This window comes from Neovison vison, chromosome 2, assembly GCF_020171115.1.
Source record: "Neovison vison isolate M4711 chromosome 2, ASM_NN_V1, whole genome shotgun sequence".
NCBI classification, from domain to species: domain Eukaryota; kingdom Metazoa; phylum Chordata; class Mammalia; order Carnivora; family Mustelidae; genus Neogale; species Neogale vison.
In genome coordinates, this window is record NC_058092.1 from 107,692,400 (window position 1) to 107,715,403 (window position 23,004).

Sequence of the window (23,004 nt, forward strand, 5' to 3'; positions counted from 1 at the left end):
AGATTTTATGTGGCTTGACTGGTTCAGGGTCTCTCAGGAGGTTACAGTGAAGCTGTGAGTCAGGGCAGTAGTCTCATCTGGAGAGGATCAACTTCATCTGGGGGAGGATCAACTTCTAAGCTCATTTACATGGTTGTTAGCAAGATTCAGTTCCTTGTAGGCTGTTGGCCTGTGGTCCTCCCTCAGTTCCTTGTCACATGTTCTCCATGTGGCAGCTAGCTTCCCTCAGAGTGAACAGTTAGTAAGAGAACTCGAGCCCAAGAGGAAGCTAGGTAGGGTCTTTTTGTAACCTAATCTCAGAATTGATGTTCCATCACCTGGCCTACATTTTGTCCTCTGGAAGAGAGTCACTAAATCTAGTCCCCATTCAAGAGGAGAGAATTACACAACGGCACAAATATCAGGCAGCAGTAATCACTGAGTGCCTACTACACCTAGGAATTGAAGAAAAAAGGGGAGAGTATTAGGAAATATTTTTGTAGTACTCAAGAATCTAAATAGTTAATTAAAACAACATGCTTCTAAGTCTGGTAGTTTCTTAGCCTCTTTCTGAATCCTAAGTTGATCCTGAAGTGAAATACAGAGAAGCATTATAAGATTTGACTTGAGAGGATTGTCCTTTCTCTCTCTCTCTCTTTTTTTAATATTTTATTTATTTATTTGTCAGATAGAGATCGCAAGTGGGCAGAGAGAAAGGAGGAAGCAGGCTCCCCATGGAGCAGAGAGCCCGATGTGGGGCTTGGTCCCAGGACCCTGGGATCATGACCCGAGCTAAAGGCAGAGGCTTTAACCCACTGAGCCACCCAGGCGCCCTTTCTCTCTCTTTTTTAAAAAAAAAAAATTATTAATAACATAAAATGTATTATTTGTTTCAGGGGTACAAGTCTGTGATTCATCAGTCTTACACAATTCACAGCACTCATCATAGCACATACCCTCCCCATTGTCCATCACCCAGCTGCCCCATTCCCCCCCACCCCTTCCCTGTCCTTTCTCTTTCTTATCTTCTAATTCTTCTCCTCTCTGCCTTCATTTTTTTTTTTCTTCTGCTAGTTCAGCCCTCTTGGAAAAGCCTGAAGTTGCAGAGTCAGAGTTCACCCATGTGAGTGTCTGGGATGTGGGGGAGGTGAATGCTTGCTTTGAAGGGTATAAAGAGGATTACTGATGAAGTGGAACAGGGAGTTAATTTGCAAGGTGCCCCTTCAATTTTGCCTTTTTAAAATTTGTAGGGACCTTGTACTTGGAGGCAAAGGATGAAATAGATAACTTAATTTTGCCAGTCAAGCTGGAATGAACTTGAATTCCCTTCCTGCCTCCTCATTTCATACTCCATATCCTTAACCTTATACCCTTACCCTTTCCAGTGAGCAGAAAAATTCAGAAGACCTGGAACAAGATTCTGCCAGCTTGGTGATCCCAAGAAGCCAGCCCTTGCCCCAGCAATGCTGAATTTTCTTCTTCGTGGTCATCACAAAAGGAATATAATGGAGGCTAGGGGAGCTCTCTGCCTCCTTCCTGAAGAAGAACCTCTTCTCCTTCCCCTTCCTTATGAATGGGCACCAGTGCCTCGGACAGTTGAGGACAGCAACATCTTCTCCACTTCTGAGTTAGATGGCACAAGTTTTCAAGGGGCCAGCCTTGGCTTCCACAACTGCATTGTTTTCAAACCCCCATTCTTCCTGCTGGAAGTGGGGTTGCTGGATTTGGTGGTTTTCTTCCTCTTCATCTACCGTTCACCGGGAGCTGGACTCTTCAATTTCCTCAGGCAGACTAGCTGGCACATTATCTCCACCTTCTCGCTTTCTCTGGAAAAAGATCCTTGTAATCTCTGTTAAGGTTTTGGGGATAAGGGTATTAAGCCAAATCCCACCTTAATTTTTTTTTTTTTTCCTTAAAAAAAGGAAAAAAAAAACTAGCACACAGCACACAATTTGAAGCCAGTTAGTTTCAGATCAAAACTGCAGAAGTGTCAGGAGAGATGCCTATTTTGGGGGCTCCCTCAGAACCCCCTGGTGTTTAAGAAATGGAAGTATGGAACTGCTTTGCCAGGAGCAGCTCCTCTTTAACTCCTCCTCTCTTGATGAATTTCTTAAGGCTGAAGGAATGGAGAGAGTGGGAACATGGGGTAATCTTTATCCCTTTTGTTGAAACAGGGGGGCAGTCATGGGACCAGAAGATCAGAGCCCTTGCTAGGCAGGACCCTGCTCACTGCCAGGCCATCACAGTTATTAGTGTTTTGCAATTTGAAATGTATTCTGCTTGTTTTTCTAAATATGAAGACTTAAATGAATTTGGATCCTTCTCAAAAGGAGGTTTCTTCCTTGCTCTTCCCACCTTTTCCGACAGTGTTCTGCTTTTCAAGGAGCTGAGGTGGGGAGGGGACACCTCTATCCCTTTAACAGGCAGTCTGTATCTGTGAGGCTAGAGAATATTCACTTAGACTGATGGGGAGCCAGCAGATTCTTGCCTAGGTGAGTTCATTGCTGTGCCACATGCCCTGCCCCTTCTCGTGCAGAGAACTCGGAAATGAGAGCTGTGTAATCTGTCTGTTCCCCCTCTCCAATAGTTGTGATTCCCCACCTGATCCTCCTCCTCGTGGCTGGGGACTAGGGGGGCCTGGCATTTCAGGCAGATTGTTGAATACTGTCCCGTCTCGATCCTGCCCGACCTCGATAGTAATTTAGCCCATCCCCCAAATAACTGTCTATATTAGACACCCCCAGCCAGTTTCTGGCTGCCTGTCTTTGCTGCCATGTTCTTTTTTACAAGAAGGAAAGAAACAATTCTTGCTATTTTTTTTCATAATTTACTATTTATGATGTATTTAAGTGTTTTATTCAGGACAGAGTTCTGTAGGGAGTGGGAGGGAATATTTGAGGGGGCTGGGTCTTAGGGAAGGGAATGGGGAATCAACATTTTTATGAAGTGTCACTATTTGCCTCCACTTTGTATTGTTCAGATACAGCAAATGCAATATAAAAGTGATAAATATCTGGTTTTAATGTATTAAACTTTCATCAGTTATTTAGAGACCTCTTGTTTCTTCCTGATTTCTTTTTCATACACCATCTGGTCCAACGTCATGTCCCAGCTCGGGCTCAGTGTTATTTGTGTTCTTTCCCTGAGCAAATGCAGCCTCCTCGCCAGTTGCCTTCAGTCTGGTGCAGGCCTGTGCTAGCTTCATTCCCTACCTTCCAGCCACCTCTCCACTTGATCAACTTCACCTTGAAAAGCTGTGAATATGAAGGGAATTACTGTTGGTCTGTTGCCTGAGTTGCAACCTACTTTAACTGATGGATCTGTGAATCCAAAGGAGGAAAGGAGGAGGCACAAAAGCTTGAGATCATTTGGCCTTTGGATTCCCTCTCTTTTCCTCTCCTGGCCTGGTGCTAAGGTGTCACTTAGAAGACCACAGGGACTGCTTCCTTCAGTTGTTTTCCTCTTCTGTGAAGTTGAACTTCGTTATTAGTTAGACTTTTTTACTTGGGTGGGAATCTAGACCAAAGAGCGGGTGCCTGTTCTAAGGCATATGGGTGGGGAAGTTTGGAGAGAAGCAAGTTAACTAACGAGTGTTCTTTCCACAGCACTATCCCTTATTTTGTTAAGATCATTCTGCGAATATTTCTGCAGCAGCTAATGAGCAAATCACTGGGTAGTTGGAGGTCAAAAGAAGTATTTGACCTTCAAGAGTTTACAGGAGGAGCACACACATATTTGTGTGTACACAAAAACGTTTTAGATGGATTACAGTTTAGGATTTCAGTTCTCTGAGAGAATGGTACAGAATATATTAGGTGGAAGAAAATTAGAGGTTAGTGTGGACTAGAAGTGTTGGGAAAGGTTGCACATGAACGTATGAGAAGGGTTCTGTTTTTAGAACAAGGGAGAATCCACACTGGAAGCAATGGTGGAGGAGATCTGAGTATAAGAATCTTGGCGTAGGTGGAGGTGGAGGCCTCACTGATAGCTAGACTGAGGAATTTTTTTTTTTTTTTAAGATTTTTATTTTCTTATTTGACAAAGATCACAAGTAGCCAGAGAGACACAGAGGCGGGAGAAGCAGGCTCCCCGCTGAGCAGAGAGCCTGATGTGGGGCTCGATCCTAGGACTCTGGGATCATGACCTGAGCCAACCCACTAAGCTACCAGGCGCCCCTGAGGAATTGTTTTTTAAGATTTTTTTTTAAATATTTATTTATTTATTTGACAGAGAGAGAGATCACAAGTAGGCAGAGAGGCAGACAGAGAGAGAGGAAGGGAAGCAGGCTCCCTGCTGAGCAGAGAGCCCGATGCGGAATAAATAAATAAATAAATAAATAAAATCTTTGAAGATTGGAAAACCATGACACATGATCCCTGTGCAGGGAAGTGTCACCTTCTCAGCTCTAGTCAGATATTTAATAGATTGTGACCTGTGTTTAGTTATTGAATTTTTTCTAAATATTTTATTTATATTATTTATTTATTTGACACAGAGAGAGAGAGAGAGAGATCACAAGTAGGCAGAGACACAGGCAGAGAGGAGGAAGCAGGCCCCCTGCCGAGCAGAGAGCCCGATGTGGGGCTCGATCCCAGGACCCTGAGATCATGACCTGAGCCGAAGGCAGAGGATCAACCCACTGAGCCACCCAGGTGCCCCTGAAGATTTAAAGATAAAATCTTCACAAAGATTTTATTTATTTATTTGAAAGAGAAACTCCCCGCTGAGCAGGAAGCCCCATGCAGGGCTCAATTCCAGGACCCTGAAATCACCACCTGAGCTGAAGGCAGACACTTGACTGAATGAGTCACTCAGGTGCTGCTCCATAGACTTTTTAAATGTGTACTAACTAGGGTGCCTGGGATTGAGCCCCTGCATGGGGCTCCTTGCTCAGCGGAGAATCTGCTGCTCTCTCAGCCCCTCACCCCACTCCCATGCTCTCTCGCACTCTTAAATAAATAGATAAAATCTTTTTTAAAAAGATTTTATTTATTTATTTAATAGAGAACAGTGAGAGATGGAACACAAGCAGGAGGAAGGGGAGAGGGAGAAGCAGGCTTCCTGCCAAGCCCAATGCAGGGGCTCCAGCCCAGGACGCTTGCTGGGATCATGACTTCAGCTGAAGGCAGATGCCTAATGACTAGCACCCAGGTGCCCCAAGTAAATAAAATCTTTTAAAAAAAAAAAGTATGCTAGGGACGCCTGGGTGGCTCAGTTGGTTAAGCAGCTGCCTTCGGCTCAGGTCATGATCCCAGCATCCTGGGATCGAGTCCCACATCGGGCTCCTTGCTCGGCAGGGAGCCTGCTTCTCCCTCTGTCTCTGCCTGCCATTCTGTCTGCCTGTGCTCATTCTCTCTCCCTCTCTCTGACAAATAAATAAAATCTTTAAAAAAAAAAAAAAGTATGCTAGGGACACCTGGGTAGCTCAGTTGGTTAAGCATTTGCCTTCGGCTCAGGTCATGATCCCAGGTTTCTGGGATCAGGAGCCCCATCTGGCTTCCTGCTCAGTGGGGAATGTGCTTCTTCCTCTCCCTGTGCTGTTCCCCCTACTTGTTCTCTCTCTCTCTCTCAAATGAATAAATAAAATTTTTTTTTTAATTGTACTAACTAGGGGCGCCTGGGTGCCTCAGAGGGTTAGTAGTAAGGCTCCGCCTTCGGCTCATGTCATGATCCCAGCCAGGGTCCTGGGATCAAGACCCACATCGGGCTCTCTGCTCAGCAGGGAGCCTGCTCCCCCCTCTCTCTCTGCCTGCCTCTCTGCCTACTTGTGATCTCTCTCTCTCTCTCTCTCTGTGTCAAATAAATAAATAATATAAATAAAATATTTAGAAAAAATTCAATAACTAAACACAGGTCACAATCTATTAAATATCTGACTAGAGCTGAGAAGGTGACACTTCCCTGCACAGGGATCATGTGTCATGGTTTTCCATAATAGTGATGGCATTCCAGAACATTCACTTCCTTGTTCCTTTGTTTGGGTTGAATGTGTGTCTTCGTTTACTTACACATTTAGAAGAATACTGACTTAGTTATCCCTGATGTTCAACTTGTCTTTGGAACTGCATTATCCCGATTAAACCAGAGCATTTTTTTGTTGTTGATGAATTTTATATTTTATGAAATATCCGTCTCCCGATCTGATCTCAGCTATTTGTGTTGATTTTTGTTTTGTACAATATTAATACACATGCTTTCTGTTATTACTATTGCCCGGAATATTTTTTCACTCTATTTTTACCTTTTTAAAAAAGATGTTATTTTTTTATTTGACAGAGAGAGAGAGAGATCACAAATAGGCAGAGAGGCAGGCAGAGAGAGAGGGAGAAGCAGGCTCCCGGCTGAGCAAGGAGCCCGATGTGGGGCTTTATCCCCAGGACCCCAAGATCATGACCTGAGCTGAAGGCAAAAGCTTAACCCACTGAGCCACCCACATGCCCCACATTATGCAGCTATTTTTAAAATGTATTTCTTGTCTTGTTTGCAAACTATTTTGGTTATGTTTGAACTTGTCACTAATTATTTTTCTTATTTGTTTCCCCTTTCCTGTCTGTGGTTATTATTGATGGCTTCCCCCCAATGATAGATTTTATTCCTATTCAAGCTCTAATGGTTACCAATAACTTCTGAACATATCTATTAAAACCAACATCTAGAGGCATCTGGGGGTGGCTTAGTTGGTTAAGGTTCAGACTCTTGTTCTCCTCAGGTCATGATCTCGGGGTTGTGAGATGAAGGCCTGAGTTCGGCTTTGTGCTGGGGCACTGGGAGAGAGGCTGCTTAAAATTCTCTCTCTTGGGGCACCTGAGTGGCTCTGTCAGTTAAGCAACTGCCTTTGACTTAGGTCATGAATCCAGAGTTCTGGGATTGAGACCTGCATTGGGCTCTCTGCTCAGTGGCGAGTCCGCTTCTTCTCCCTCTCTGATCTCTCTCGCTTTCACTGCCTCAAATAAATAAAATCCTTAAAAAAAAAAATTCTCTCTTTGTCTCCCTTGCCCCTTCACCCCCTCTCTAAAACAAAACAACACAGAACAAAAAAACATTAAAAAGAAAATCTAGGTAATATCCAACATTCCTCTCCCCCATCTCCAAGTATGGTGTGCTGTAGCCACGCCAGGTGTCTTCCTCCTTTCCCCCTTCTCTTCTCCAGGAGACCTGGGATTTCCAGGTTGGGGGGCGGGGGTGGTGGTGGTGGTGGTGTGTGTGTGTGTGTAGGGAAAGGTAACCCAAAGCATTTTTTTCTTTTTTCTTTTTTTTTTTTTTTTTTAAGATTTTATCTATTTATTTGAGAGAGAAAGCACCAGAACACCAGTGAGGGGAGGGAGAAGCAGACTCCTGGCTGAGCAGGAAGCACAAATCGGGAACTCAATCCCAGATTCTTTACCAACTGAGCCACCCAGGCGCCCAATCCAACACATTTTTTTTTAAAGGATTTTATTTATTTATTTGACAGAGAGAGATCACAAGTAGGCAGAGAGGCAGGCAGAGAGAGAGAGGAGGAAGCAGGCTCCCTGCTGAGCAGAGAGCCCGACGCGGGACTCGATTCCAGGATCCTGAGATCATGACCCGAGCCGAAGGCAGCGGCCCAACCCACTGAGCCACCCAGGCTTGTTATTCTTCACTAACAAACCAAAATGGTTTACTAGTTTGTCTCCCATTCTTTGGGAGATTAGTTATAAAAGGATTGATTCGTCAAACCTGATGTGTCAGGCTCTGTACTGGCTCAGGGATTGCAAAGATTAAGACACCATTCCTGCCCTTAATTAAATGGGAGAGAGATACATATTCAATTCTGGAGGATAAGGACTTAGTGGTTAGGTGCACAAAGCGCTATGCCGAAGCGACATAGCTGAAACATGAACAATCCCACCACTTTCTAAAAATGAAGATGCTGGCAAACACATCCACAGCAATTTCAAGGGTTCCTCCACAGCTTCTTTTAGATCCGCCAGCAGGGAACTCAGCCAGAGAACCTGAATAACAGGGAGGGTAGGGGGGACTTCTTTCTGTGTGTCACTTCAGCCTTCCGGCCGTATCCTACACAACTTTTTATGTTAGCGGCGCCTACAACTCCCAGAGCACAACGCGGCTGGAAACGGAAAGTAGCTGATTGAGCGAGGCCTGTGATTGGTGGGGAGCACTGGGCCAATGGGAGGAGTTGTTGTTTGGCAGTCTAGAAGAGCCGGTCTGGGAGGGAGGAAGGTGGCAAGATGGTGTTGGAAAGCACTATGGTTTGGTGAGGATTTACCTCGGGACCCATGGGGGGCGGGACTGAATGAGGGGGCGCTTGTGGCGCCGAGGCTGGGTGGACTTGGGGTGGAGGTGGGGGACCGATCGGTGAGATGCGGCCCTGGGCCCGGAAGGAAGGAGCCCCATTGACTCCCTGAGTCATCCCAGGGCCCGGGAGAGGAGGACGGGTCCGGAGTACCTCAGTACCCCTCAACCCTCGGACAGTCATTGACTGGCCGATCCTTGCTTCTTCGCTCTATTTTAGCGTCGTCTTCCCTAGACTAGCCCCAAGTCTGCTGTCTGTAGGGAGTGTTGCTTCTCAGACTCATCTGCCCTGCTCTCTTTCTTTTCAAAATAATGGATATTAACAAGAGAGATTGTAAATCCTTTCTCTGTCCCAATGGCTCATGTCTGTCTCCATTAACTCCCCCTGTATCATTTTCAAAGGTACAGCTTATAAATTGCCTCTGTGTGTCAGGCATTAATTTACGTTTTTTCACTTAAACTTCACAACACTTGTAGGTAAATATTCGTCCGTTTTACAGGTGAAGATACCGAGTCTCAGCAATTTTTTTTTAAAGATTTTATTTATTTATTTGACAGACAGAGATCACAAGTAACCAGAGGCAGGCAGAGAGAGAGAAAAGGGGAAGGAGGCTCCCCGCTGAGCAGAGAGCCTGATGTGGGGCTCAGTCCCAGGTCCCGGGGATCCATGACCTGAGTGGAAGGCAGAGGCTTTAACCCACTGAGCCACCCAGGCGCCCCCGGAGTCTCGCAATTTTAAATGACTTCCCCAAAGTCGCAGCGCTAATTGAGTGGGGGAGCCAAGATTTAAACCCTAGGCTGTCTGACATTAAAACTCTTGCCTGCTGATGGGACGCCTGGGTGGCTCAGTTGGTTGGGCAGCTGTCTTCGGCTCAGGTCGTGATCCCAGGGTCCTGGGATCGAGTCCTGCATCGGGCTCCTTGCTCGGCGGGGAGCCTGCTTCTCCCTCTGACTCTGCCTGCCTCTCTGTCTGCCTGTGCTCACTCGCTCGCTCTCCCTCTGTCTCTGACAAATAAATAAATAAAATCTTTAAAAATTAAAAAATTAAACTCTTGCCTGCTGAGCTAGCCCTCTTCTTCAGTCTCAGACTTATTATGAGTATCTTATTATGAGTTAGATTATTATGTATTTTATTATTACTGTCTTACTATGAGTTGGATTTGAGAAGCAGAGGACACAGACTTTTGCAAGATTTCCACAGTTTCTTTGAGGGATGAGAGTAGAATATAATAAGGAATAGTATACAAATGCACAAATTGCCAGTTGGATGGAACAGCCACCTAAGAGTTTCTTTTGGTGGGGTGGGGAAGGATAACATTGCCAGGTAAAATATAGGGTGCCAGGTAAATTTGAATTCATGTGAACAGTAGTTTTTAATATAAAAGTGGCTATAAATGTTTCCCAAATATTGCAGGGGATTTACTTATACTAGAAAGTTATTTGTTAATTATCTTTAGTTAAGATTTAATTGGGAGTTCTAGATGTTTATGTTGCCAAAGCATGTTAGAATAGAAAAAGGACAGGATCTGGAATCCAAAGTCCTGTGTTTTCTGCTACTTACTAGCTGCATGTTCTTGAGAATGTATTAACTCTTTCACTGGGAGTAATCTTAATCTCCACTTGCCTTATAACACAGGTAGGTAGAATGTTTGTGACCGTGCTTTGTAAACTGTATAGCACTGTACATCTGTTAGTTGCAGTGTACCTGAGAAGTCCTCAAGAGGGAATTTAAAAGGGGCCTTGAAGGGACTTAGCAGATGTTGAGGAGAGACCATGACAAGCAGAGGGTAGGGCAGAAACGAAGCTGCTGAAGTGTAAATGCCCAAGGTGTGGTTAAGGATTAGGGAATAGATTAGTGTGACTTAGTTCTAAGGTTGTTGGTTTAAGGTAGTTTCTTTTTTTGAAGGGTAGAAAACCACAAATGTTGAGCTCAGGAGGTTGGACTTTGGTACCTTTCAATAGAGGACTTCTGGAAGAGTTCTGAACATGGTGGAGGCAGAGCTGTGTAAACCCGCATACAAAATGGGGTTTAAAAATATTGGCCTGGGGGGTGCCTGGGTGGCTCAGTGGGCTAAGCCGCTGCCTTTGGTTCAGGCCCTGGTCTCAGGGTCCTGGGATCGAGCCCCACGTCGGAATCTCTACTCGACGGAGAGCCTCCATCCCCCTGCCGCCTGCCTCTCTGCCTACTTGTGATCTCTCTCTGTCAAATAAATAAAATCTTTAAAAAAAAAAAATTAAAAAAAAAAATATTGGCCTGGGACACCTTGGTGGCTTGGTGAAGTGTCTGGCTCTTGAACTCAGAGTCCTGAGTTCAAGCCCCTCCCAGCATGGAGCCTACTTCAAAAAAAAAGACTATTGGTTTGTCTTGATGTATAGGAGGAAAGATTATGTCCAGAGAGACATATGGGTGGCCAGTTGTAACAGCACAGGCACAGAATAGTGAGGAGACCCACTCCTTTTTTTCTGTAGAGATTCATGCTCTGCTGTGCATCAAAATCCTGCAGAGGAGTTTATTAAAAATGGCAGGTATTTGACTCCGTTTTCCATTTGCAGAGCCAGATGCCCAGCCAAGAAAGTCCAAGCATCTGTATTCCTTTTTATTTTTATTTATTTATTTTAGATTTTATTTATTTATTTGACAGACAGAGATCACAAGTAGGCAGAGAGGCAGGCAGAGAGAGAGGGGGGAAGCAGGCTCCCCGCTGAGCAGAGAGCCTGATGTGGGGCATGATGCCAGAATCCTGGGATCATGACCTGAGCCGAAGGCAGAGGCTTTAACCCACTGAGCTACCCAGGCGCCCCTGTGTTCTTTTTTAAATAAAGACTTTATGGAGTACCTGGATAATTTCACGAGCCCTTATTTTGAGATGGATTTTTGTTGGGAAGAATTGTATATGGTTGAGCAAAAGTAGTCAAGAAATGGGCGCCTGGGTGCCTCAGTGAGTTAAGCCACTGCCTTCGGCTTGGGTCGTGATCTCGGGGTCCTGGGATCGAGTCCCACATCGGGCTCTCTGCTTGGCAGGGAGCCTGCTTCCCTCTCTCTCTCTCTGCCTGCCTCTCCATCTACTTGTGATTTCTCTCTGTCAAATAAATAAATAAAACCTTAAAAAAAAAAGTAGTCAAGAAATAGATACATTATTCAATTCATATAAAGTTCAAGATTGGAGAAACTGAACTTTTTTTTTAGGGATACATACCTAGGTGTTAAGGCATCTGTGTTTTTAATAACCCCATACTACCATCACCCTCCCAGTGTTCTGATGCAGGACAAAGTGTGAGTCCTGCTCCCACACTCTCCACTGTCTGTTCTCCCTACCTCTCATGTCCCCATGCTCACTCTGACGCCTTTCTTGCAGGCCTCATCCATCTGCTGCTCTTGCCCACAGTCCTTCTACTTAGTACCTGTTCCAACTGGGTGGTCCTCAAAGCCTCCATTGTTTTTTATGTTTGGACTCACTACCATATTTGAAGCAAGAGAAGCTGTTGCTTCTCTGCTGGGAGAATAAGCAGAAACAGTGTATCAGAGAAAAAAAGAATATAATGAGTGGTCAGGAGAGTGAGCCCTTGACCTCTCTACATAGATGGAGTTTCCACAGGAGAACTAGTCCATATTTCATGCTTATTGTGAGGCACTGTGCTAAGTACTTTCTATGAATTTCATCATCAAAGCAATCCTGAAAGCCTACCCTCACCTACATATAGTAAAGCCCATTTTACAGATGAAGTAACTAGAGTTTAGAGAAATTAAGTAACTTCCTCAGGATCATAGTATTAATAAATAATAGATTGGGTATTTGAACCTGAAACTGAACACCGCCATTTACTCCCTTTTCTGTTTCTATCATTAGTTTCTTAATTACCTCTCTTCATCATTTTTGCTAATATTTATTGCCAGTCAAACGATATTAAAGAAAAAGATTGCACCCACCCATATATTTTTTTAAGATTTTATTTATTTATTTGTCAGAGATAGAGCATGAGTGGGGGAAGGAGCAGAGTGGGAGGGAGAGAGAAGCAGACTCCCCACTGAGCAGGGAGCCTGGATTCAGGGCTCAATCCATGGGGCTCCAGGATCATGACTGGAGATCATGAGCCTCAGGCAGACTCTTAACCCACTGAGCAACCAGGCATTTCCCCCCAGCCCATATTTTGTTTGCAAGTGGAAATGAAGTGTCTTATCTGGGACAACATTGCTTCTTCCCAGCAGTACAGATGGAATCCTTGATTAGAGTGCTGTGAGATCTCAAGTCATCAGGAATTGATCCTGTTTGAGGCTTGAAGTATAACTCCTTCACTTTCTTGTCTCCTTATGGTCTCTGGGAAGCCAGAACTTGTATTTCTTTTTTTTTTTTTTAAGATTTTATTTATTTGACAGAGAGAGATCACAAGTAGGCAGGCTGGGTGGGAAGGAAGCAGGCGCCCTGCTGAGCAGAGTCCTGCGCGGGCTCAATCCCAGGACCCTGAGATCATGACCCGAGCCAAAGGCAGAGGCCCAACCCACTGAGCCACCCAGGTGCCCTGCTTGTATTTCATATTATCTGGATTTCTTAGATTGGGAAAAACTGCAAGGATAAAAGATGTTAGAGCCCACTTCCATAGAACCTCATTTTTACAGTTTGGTCCAGCTGCCAAAGCTGGTAAACATTTAACCAGATGATTGCTTTGTGCTTTTCTGCACTCATTGCTGCCGAGCATGTATTATTTTGTAAATATTTTCTACCCTTTAAATACTTTTTTTTTTAATGGATTCTTAAAGATTTTGTTTATTTGACAGGTCATAAGCAAGGGGAGCAGCAGGCAGAGGCAGAGGGAGAAGCACCCTCTCTGCTAAGCAAGTAGCTTGATGCAAGATTTGATCTTAGAACCAGGGAATTGTGACCTGAGCTGAAGGCAGACGCTTAACCAACTGAGCCACCCAGGCGCCCGAGGAATAAATCTATCTTGAAGGCAAATTTAGAATATTCATCCATGACACTGCTTAATAACATTGAATTGCAGCTTCTAAGAAGGTGATTGTGGTGCTTGAACAGATTGCAGCCTTTGTTGCTTATCAGAATCATCTGTGGAATGGAGATTTAAAATCTATTTCCTGGGATGCTTGGGTGGCTCAGTCAATTAAGCATCTGCCTTTGGCTCAGGTCATGATCCCAGGGCCCTGGAGTGGAGTCCTGCATCTGGCTTCTTGCTCAGCAGGGAGCCTGCCTCTCCCCTTGCTTGTGCTCCTGCGCACACATGCTCTCTTTTTCTCTCTGACAAATAAATACAATTAAAAAAATAAAGTATATTTCCTCCTTTCGTCTTTTTTTTTTTAAGAAAGGTGGGGGGGTAGAGAGAGAGGGGGAATCTTAAGTAGTCTCCTCACTGAGTGTGGAGCAAGATGTGGGGCTTGATCTCACAACTCTGAGATCATGACCTGAGCTGAAATCAAGTGTGCTGCCCAACCAACTGACCCACCCTGTTGCCCCTCCTTTGATGATTTTGAGTCAGGAAGTCTGGTGTAAGGCTTGGAAGTCTGTGTGTGTGTGTGTATGGGTGTGTGTGTGTATACATACATACACATTTAATATTTTTTAAGTTGTAGGTGGTTCTGTGTTTCACAGAGACTGAGAGCCACTACTGTACATGATAGTGTCTCTCGAAGTGAAGGAGGGAAGAGGGTAGAGGTCTCTGGAATTAGAGAGAATGTATTGGAAAGATCTTACCATATGTCATCTCTTTCTTTTAATCTGACAGTGTGGACAACAGTGAGTATATGCGGAATGGGGACTTCTTACCCACCCGGCTGCAGGCTCAACAAGACGCTGTCAACATAGTTTGTCACTCTAAGACGCGCAGCAACCCTGAGAACAACGTGGGCCTCATCACACTGGCCAAGTACATGGGGCAGAGGAGGAAGGGGTGTGGTAGGTGGGTGGCTGTTTTCCCACATGTGACCTGCTGTGGCATCCAGGTTGCTGTCCAGGTCCCGTGAAGTTGCATTTGCCCATCAGCCTTCCCAGACTACCTTCTTCCCTATTCAGAAGAAATATTAATAGCAACTTGAGTTTATTTATTTATTTATTTTAAAGACTTATTTATCTGAGAAAGAGAGAGCACAGGGTGGGTGGGGAAGGGCAAGGTGGGGAGAGAAGTCCCAGAGGACGCCCCACTGAGCGAAGAGCCCCATGTGGTCAGGGCTCCATCTTAGGACCTGGAGATCAGGACCTGAGCCAGAATCAAGAGTCGGATGCTTAATCGACTGAGTCACCCAAGTGCCCTGCAGCTTGGGTTTGATATTAACCTGAATTTAATACAGTTAGGAAACTAAATCTTCTGGGGTGAAATTTCACAATGTATTTTAAAGTCAATGAAAAGTCATTTTGAGTTAAGAGTCCCCAGGACCTGTATCACATATCCTCATACCCCAAAAGTAATTTGTTTAAGGAACTAATAATCCTCAAATGAGTAACCTCCCATCCCAGTATGTATGTTGTTAGCTGGCAAGCAGGTCTGGAAATGGAGCGGCAGGGAGACATGCTCACTAGCATCCTGATGTGGTGGAGGATTCTTGGGGCCCTGGGAGCAGAATAACATAAGAGTTCAAGGGAAGCATTGGGAGGAAGAGGGCAAGTTTCTTGTAAAGTCAGTCCCTTACTTCCTGTGTTCATATCTATTAAATACTAGATTTTTTTCTAGTTTTATTGAGATACAGCTGACAAACAATATGGCGTTCGTTTAAGGTATACAACATAACAATGTGATATATGTATATATTGTGAAATGATCACCACACTAAGTTTAGGTAACACACATATCTCACATAGTCAGAAAAAATTCTTTACTTCAATGAGGACATTTAAGATCTACCCTCTAAATACTGGATGTTTGATTAAGAACAGGAGAGATTACAGTTATTATCCAGGTCTTAAAAGATGAGTTGGGGGCACCTGGCTGGCTCAGTTGGTAGAACATGAGACTCTTGATCTCGGGGTTATGAGTTCAAGCCCCATGTCAGGCGTAGAGTTTCCTTGGGGAAAAAAAAATGAGTCAGATACAGGTTCAGAGGCACTTGTCCAGACCTGAAATCATAGAAACCCTCTCCCTACATCCCAGTGACTGTGAAGTGCTGACCACACTCACCCCTGACACCGGCCGCATTCTTTCCAAGCTCCACACTGTCCAACCCAAGGGCAAGATCACCTTCTGCACTGGCATCCGTGTGGCCCATGTGAGTCCTACTGGATCCCTTTGATTGTTCCCCCTTGCTCTGAGGCTCTGCCCCCAACACTGGTTCATTTCTTCTCTGGAGTGTTGAGCTAGAACCAGAGCAGGGAAGAGAAGTGACCCAGAGAAAGGAGTAGAAAGAATATGGTGGAATGAATCCAGGACTGGTGAGGGTGGTGAAGGAAAAGACCCCTGGAATTAAGACAGCCCGTCTTGTCCACACGCAGAGGCACAGGAGGGAGGGAAGGGTGGGGGAGGGGTTAGACCTTATGTGAACATGATGGTGGACTTGAACATAGAAACCCTAAGAAAAGAAGTAGAGTGACAGAAGAGAGAGCTCAGTGGTTCCTCTGGCTCTGGCTAACTGTGAGAACTTCTCTTCCTTTGCAAGCTGGCTCTGAAGCACCGACAGGGCAAGAATCACAAGATGCGCATCATTGCCTTCGTGGGGAGCCCCGTAGAGGACAACGAGAAGGATGTGAGTCCAGGTGACAGCTGGGGAACGTGGGAATGGGGCCCCTTGGGTCTTAGGCAAGCTGCCATAGGCATTGGGTTCATCCTTTTGGGAAAATTTGGATTTGCAGAATTCAGTATTTCTGTTGGGGGTCATCGTGGAGGTTAACCGATTTCTGTATGCTTGTGAGGAGTATCCTTTCCCCTTGTGGTATGGAACAGATTTCCTCATTTCTCTTCCCTCTTCCTAGCTGGTGAAGCTGGCTAAACGTCTCAAGAAAGAAAAAGTAAATGTTGATATTATCAATTTTGGGGAAGAGGTGAGTAAGGATGGGTTGGGGGGCATGGACTTGATTTGGTTACAAACAGAGCAGTCCTTCCCCATAGCAGTGCCTGCACTGTGAGAGAGCGGCTGCGGACAGGTGCTGAAGTGGCAGAGGAGGGGGAGCAAGGCGGGAAGGAGAGCCTCCTCTGTTCTTCCCTCTTCCAGGAGGTGAACACAGAAAAGCTGACAGCCTTTGTAAACACACTGAATGGCAAAGATGGAACCGGTTCTCATCTGGTGACAGTGCCTCCTGGGCCCAGCTTGGCCGATGCCCTCATCAGTTCTCCAATTCTGGCTGGTGAAGGTGGTGCCATGTTGGGTCTTGGTGCCAGTGACTTTGAATTCGGAGTGGATCCCAGTGCTGATCCTGAGCTGGCCCTGGTGAGCAAATGTTGACCTCAGGTAGAGCCCAGGGGTCCTCCTTTGTCCTCCTGTACTGAGGACCCACATACCACATAGCATCTCCAGGCTTAAACCTTCCTGAACACCCTCGCTCATTTTCCCAGACTCCCTTTGGTCCCTTTTCCTCTTAATTCTGTGTGATCTCTGGGGACACCAATGTCAGACTCTCTTGTTCACTTCTCCTGATTAAACCCCAGGCTTCTCCCAAATCCTTTTTCCCTATGTCACCTCTTACCTCCCCAGGTTCCTGCCCATGTGCATAAACCAGAGGCTGCCACTTTATGTTCCCTTCCCACCCCTCAACTGACTTCCCCAAGCGCCTGCAAGGAGGGAGGGCAGAACATCTGACCTTGCCCTGCCCTTTGCCAGGCCCTCCGTGTCTCTATGGAAGAGCAGCGGCAGCGGCAGGAGGAAGAGGCCCGGCGGGCAGCTGCGGCCTCTGCGGCTGAGGCAGGGATTGCTACAGCTGGGGCTGAAGGTGAGGGATGGGGCCAAGGGTAACCCGTGGAGTCAAGCGTAGATGCTGGAGTAGTGGTAGGGAGGCTGGGCAGCATGGGAACATAGGGGCTGGGGGAGCAGCTTAGGGGTGGGCCTGTGTGGAGCATGGCAGCGATCCTACTCTGCTGCTCCCGTCCTTTTTCCAGACTCAGATGACGCCCTGCTGAAGATGACCATCAGCCAGCAGGAGTTTGGCCGCACTGGGCTTCCTGACCTGAGCAGTATGACCGAGGAGGAGCAGATCGCCTATGCCATGCAGATGTCCCTGCAGGGTGCTGGTAAGCCAGGGCGTGGGAAGCAGTGCTCGGGCAGAGACACTGGGTAGGGAAATGGAGCTAAACGGACTGCCCTCTTTTCCTCAGAGTTTGGCCAGGCAGAATCTGCTGACATTGATGCCAGTTCCGCCATGGACACATCTGAGCCTGCCAAGGTGAGGGCTAAAAATGACTCCCCACCCCAGAACACTTAAGGTCCATTGGTGTTCATGTCTTTAGCTCTCTAGGCCTGGAACATTCTTCAGGGTTTCATAGATGAGCTTATTGAGGAGCAGAGGGAAATAAACACCTAGATCTACATTTCTTGTTTGTAACCTTGCTAAGGCCATAGAATGAACACAGTCCAGGTTGGCTCAGTGTCCTGATGTTCTGTCATTTTTCTTCCTTCTTGGTGGGAGCAGTCTGGACTGGTATATAGGGTGTTGTCTTCCCAGGAGGGTGAGAGAGAGTCTAAGGCAAAGAAGGAGTATGTGTCTGATTGCAAGAAATCTGAACGTGCTGGCATCTGTTTTTATCCTGTATGCTCAGGAAGCAAAGTTCCAGTTTCTCTGTCTGGTCACGCACGAATGTATGAGTTCGTACCATCCGCAGGCACTGGGTATTCCCCTCCGTTGTCCTTTCTACATTGGGCCAGAGGTGGCGCCACCCACAGACAGGTGGAGAGGGGCTCAGGCAGCAGTGCGCTCCCAAGCTGGCCCAGCCCCTGGCCCAAGCTGACACTGCCCTTTTTCAGGAGGAGGATGATTATGACGTGATGCAGGACCCCGAGTTCCTTCAGAGTGTCCTGGAGAACCTTCCAGGCGTGGATCCCAACAATGAAGCTATTCGAAATGCCATGGGGTCCCTGGCCTCGCAGGCCAACAAGGATGGCAAGAAGGACAAGAAGGAGGAGGACAAGAAATGAGACTGGCAGCAGGGGTGACTGAGCCTGCTCAAGGGGCTGGATGCAGGCTTCCATATGTTATCTGTAATCAGTATGACCTGAATAAAGCTTGGTAGCCTTTGTTTCTCTTTTGTTTCCAGTAGTGGTATCTCTGAGGGTGACAGAGGCGAGGAGTGCCTGGCACAAGGAGAGTGTTCCCTGTTGAGTCCTCTGTGTCTCCAGCGCCTGGCCTCTAACTCCTGACCTGCTCCCCTTCCTCCTGGCTCCATGGCAGTCTATTGTGACTGTTCTGCCCTGGGGCTGTTTCCCTGTCTCATGAAGAGGAGCTCTGCTGAAAGTAGATTTAGGGTAGGCTCTGGGCCACGGGACTAAGTGGAAAACAGTACTGGCCTTGAGGCACCTGGCCAGCTCAGTCGGAAGAGCATGGACTCTTGATCTTGGGGTCGGGAGTTCAAGCCCCACATAGGGTGTAGAGAATTCTGTACATACGTACATACATACATACATACATACACACACCACTGGCCTTTGGGGACTCTGGAGTCCAGGGCAGGGCCGGCCTGGAAATGAGTAATGACACACATCAAATAAGTGCCCAAGGGGCCATGAACAAGACCCTATGAAAACAGAAAGGGCCAAACGCTCACAGCTTCTGGGAAGGCTCCTCCCCAGGAGGCGGAGGATGAGCCTTGTAACAGGATGAAGCATTCATCGGCCAACAGGAAAGAGATGTGCAGTTGTCTCCAGTCAATCAGAACAAGTATGTGCTGATGGCACAGAGGCACTCGGGAGCAGTTGAGGAGCGCAGAGACTGGTTGGGCAGATGGCACGAGATGGGAATAGGCAGCAATCAAAACACTGAAGATCAGGGATCCTTGAGGCCTGACTTTCACAAGGTGGGGTATATGAAGCTACAAGATAAACATGGTATATCTCAACGCAAATGTGCAGACCCATATTTAGAGGAGGGTTTTCTCACAGGGTATAGAATAGAATGCAAAGTTCAATTCACAGCAACTTCCCGAATGGGAGAAAATACTTGGCAAATGATATATTTGGTGAGGGTTTAAATATCCAAAATATATAAAGAACATCTACAACCCAGCAATAACAACAATTGCCTAAATGATGGGCAGAGGACCCAATAGACATTTGTCCAAAGAAGACCTAGAAATGGCCAACACATGAAAAGATGCTCAACACCAGTCATCAGGGAAATCCAAATCAAAGTGCAGATCACCTATAGCTGTTGGAATGGCCAGTATCAAGAAGATAAGAAGTAACAAGTATTAACAAGGATGTGAAGGAAAGGGAAACCTCATGCACTGTGAGTGGGAATGTAAATGGGTGCCATTGTGGAAAACAGATTGGTGTTTCCTCAAAAAATCAAAAATATATACAATCCATGGGGCGCCTGGGTGGCTCAGTGGGTTAAAGCCTCTGCCTTCGGCTCAGGTCATGATCCCAAGTCCTGGGATCGAGCCCCGCATCGGGCTCTCTGCTCCACAGGGAGCCTGCTTCCTCCCCTCTCTCTCTCTGCCTCCCTCTCTGCCTACTTGTGATTTCTCTCTCTCTGTCAAATAAATAAAATCTTAAAAAAAAAAAAAAAAAAAAAATATATATATATATATATATATATATATATATATATATATATACAATCCAGTAATTCCACTACTGGGTATTTGCCCAAACACAAAAATACTTGCTTAGAAAGATATATGCACCACTCTGTAACATTATTTATAGTAGTCAAGATAATGGAAGCAACCTGTGTCCATTAGTAGATGGATAAAGAGAATAGATACAGCTATATAGAGAGATCTTTCTATCTCTATAGCTGTATCTAGATATCTATAAACACAAAAGCACACTGGAATATCACTCAGCCATAAAAAAGGATGGGATCTTGTCATTTGTGGCAACATGGGTAGACCTAGAAGGTATAAGTGAAATAAGATGGAAAAAGACAAATATGGTTTAACTTATATGTGAATCTTTTAAAAAGGAACAAACACCAGAAAAGCAGAAATAGTTCCATAAGTACAGAGAACAAACTGGTGATTGCCAGAGGGCAGAGGAATTGGAGGGGGTGGTGTGTAAAATGAATGAAGGAGAGTGAGAGACACAGGCTTCCTCATGGAATGAGTGAGTTATGAGGATGAAAGTTGCAGCATAGAGAATATAGTCATTGGTATTGTAGTAACATTTTATGGTGACAGATGGGAGAGCACCGAATAGAAATTTACAGAATCACTTTGTTGTATACCTGAAACCAGTGTAACACTGTGTATCAGCTATATTCAATTTTTTTTTAAAGATTTTTTTTTTATTTGCCAGAGAGAGAGAGAGCAAGCGAGTACACACAAGCAGGCAGAGAGGCAGGCAGAGGCAGAGAGAGAAGCAGGCTCCCCGCTGAGCAAGGAGCCCGATGCGGGACTCGATCCCAGGACCCTTGGACCATGACCTGAGCCGAAGGCAGCAGTTTAGCCCACTGAGCCACCCAGGCGTCCCAGCTATATTCAATTTTTTAAAAATCACATTGGCTTCTTGTTTACTGTATTTAAAGAGGTAATTAATATTTGATATAAAATAACATAGATAGGGCGCCTGGGTGGCTCAGTGGGTTAAGCCGCTGCCTTCAGCTCGGGTCATGATCTCAGGGTCCTGGGATGGAGTCCCACGTCAGGCTCTCTGCTCAGCGGGGAGCCTGCTTCCTCCTCTCTCTCTCTGCCTGCCTCTCTGCCTACTTGTGATCTCCCTCTGTCAAATAAATAAATAAAATCTTTAAAAATATATATATATAAATCATGAAGCATAACAATAAAATGAACATATCATCTGCCATCAGTTTAAGAGTTAGAATATTCCAGGAATGCCTGGGTTGCTGAGTAAGTTAAGGGTCTGCCTTTGGCTCACGTCACAATCTCAGGGTTTTGGGTTAGAGCCCCATGTCAGGCTCCCTGCTCAGCAGGTAGTCTGCTTGTCCTTCACTCACGCTCTCTCCCTGTCAAATAAATAAATAAATAATCTTTTTTTTTTTTTTTAAGATTTTATTTATTTATTTGGCAGACAGAGATCACAAGTAGACAGAGAGGCAGGCAGAGAGAGAGAGAGAGGAGGAAGCAGGCTCTCCGCGGAGCAGACAGCCCGATGCGGGGCTCGATCCCAGGCCCCTGGAATCATGACCTGAGCCGAAGGCAGAGGCTTAACCCACTGAGCCACTCAGGTGTCCCTTTAATCTTTTTAAAAATTAGAATATTTTTAGGCAACCCCCTGGAACATTTTAAACAAAGCTTTCATTTTTAGGGTTCTTCAAAGTTGTTGCATGTAGCTAGCTGTTCATTCACTGTTTCTGGTTGTATTCTATTACATGCTGTGAATATACCACAATCTTTCCCTTTTCCTGTTGATGGCCATCTGCATTGCACCCAGTTATTTTTGTATTAGCAACAGGATTACAGTGGAGAGTTTTGGACATCCCTCCTGATGCACATGTGTGAGAGTTTCTAGGCTGTTTCACAGAACAATGCTCAATTGTTTTTCAAAGTGGCTGTATGGATTTGCATTCTTCCTGTGGTGTAAGAATTCCTATTGACCAATATCCTTTCCAGCCCATGGTATTATTAAGGCTTCTTAATTTCTGACAGTCTAATTGGGATAAATGATAATTCATTGTGATCTTGATTTGCATTTCCCTGATTACTAATGAGATTGAGCTGTTTATAATTTTTATTTTTTTTAAAATATTTTATTTATTTATTTGACAGAGAGAGATCACAGGTAAGCAGAGAGGCTGGCAGAGAGAGAGAGAGAGAGAGAGAGGGAAGCAGGCTCCCTGCTGAGCAGAGAGCCCGATGTGGGACTCGATCCCAGGACCCTGAGATCATGACCTGAGCCGAAGGCAGCGGCTTAACCCACTGAGCCACCCAGGCGCCCTGTTTATAATTTTTAAAACTAGGTCTTGTATTTCCATTTTTATGAAATGTCTCTTCATGTCTTTTGTCCATTTTTCTACTGGGTTGTCTTTTTATTGATGCTTTGTAAGAGTTCTTTAACTCTTGTTGATACTAAATCACCAATTATATACATATTACATATTTTATTTATTATTTCTCTTTTCACTTTAAAGGTGTTTTTTAGGGGCACCTGGGTGGCTCAGTGGGTTAAGCCTCTGCCTTCAGCTCAGGTCATGATCTCGGGGTTCTGGGATAGAGCCCTACATCGGGCTCTCTGCTTGGCGGGGAACCTGCTTCCCCCTTTCTCTGCCTGCTGCTCTGTCTACTTGTGCTCTTTCTGTCAAATAAAAAAATCTTTAAAAAAATCAAAAAAATGTTTAAAAAGGTGTTTTTTAGTGAACAAAATTCTTAAAGTCAAATTTCTCAATGTTTTCTTTCAAGGTTAGTGTTTTTTGTGTCCAGCAAACTCTTCCAGGGGTCAGAAAGATATCCTGTTTTCTTTTTAAAGGTTTATGGCTTTAAAGGTATATGGAATTATGGGAATTCCATATTCTCTCTAGAATTGATTTTTTTGTGGGGCACCTGGGTGACTCAGTTGGTTAAGCAACTGCCTTCAGCTCAGGTCATGAACCTGGAGTCCCCAGATTGAGTCCTGCATCGGGCTCCCTGCTCGGCAGGGAGTTTGCCTCTCCCTCTGACCCTTCCCCTTTTCGTGTTCTCTCTCTCAAATAAATAATAAAATCTTTAAAAATA

The 23,004-nt window shown here is 45.4% G+C and overlaps 2 protein-coding genes across 7 annotated transcripts in view; both read left to right on the top strand.

Annotated features, from left to right (window-relative positions):
- The window catches only part of PIP5K1A (phosphatidylinositol-4-phosphate 5-kinase type 1 alpha), a 39,768-nt gene extending 36,736 nt beyond the window's left edge, over window positions 1-3,032 (top strand). For 2 of the 6 annotated variants that reach the window (XM_044239208.1, XM_044239204.1), the window contains 2 exons: window positions 1,054-1,102; window positions 1,365-1,454. In XM_044239208.1, coding sequence (XP_044095143.1) covers window positions 1,054-1,102; window positions 1,365-1,367 — 52 coding nt within the window. In that variant the 3' untranslated portion in view covers window positions 1,368-1,454. Of the gene's footprint in view, window positions 1-1,053; window positions 1,103-1,364 lie in introns of all 6 variants that reach the window. The other 4 variants (XM_044239207.1, XM_044239203.1, XM_044239209.1 and 1 more) reach the window with 3 other exon arrangements.
- Window positions 3,033-8,137: 5,105 nt separating this feature from the next.
- Window positions 8,138-18,420, top strand: PSMD4 (proteasome 26S subunit ubiquitin receptor, non-ATPase 4). Its single transcript, XM_044239210.1, has 10 exons — window positions 8,138-8,215; window positions 13,987-14,127; window positions 15,346-15,460; window positions 15,848-15,934; window positions 16,161-16,229; window positions 16,400-16,615; window positions 17,006-17,114; window positions 17,281-17,412; window positions 17,497-17,564; window positions 18,143-18,420. The coding sequence occupies exons 1-10, from the start codon at window positions 8,190-8,192 to the stop codon at window positions 18,311-18,313; spliced, it is 1,134 nt and encodes a 377-aa protein (XP_044095145.1). The 5' UTR covers window positions 8,138-8,189; the 3' UTR covers window positions 18,314-18,420.
- Window positions 18,421-23,004: the final 4,584 nt, after the last annotated feature.

Coding starts and splice junctions, on each gene's coding strand:
- PSMD4 (XM_044239210.1), top strand. CDS start 8,190: ATGGTGTTGGAAAGCACTATGGTTTG. Junction 8,216..13,986: donor TTGGAAAGCACTATGGTTTG/GTGAGGATTTAC, acceptor TTAATCTGACAG/TGTGGACAACAGTGAGTATA. Junction 16,230..16,399: donor TTATCAATTTTGGGGAAGAG/GTGAGTAAGGAT, acceptor TCCCTCTTCCAG/GAGGTGAACACAGAAAAGCT.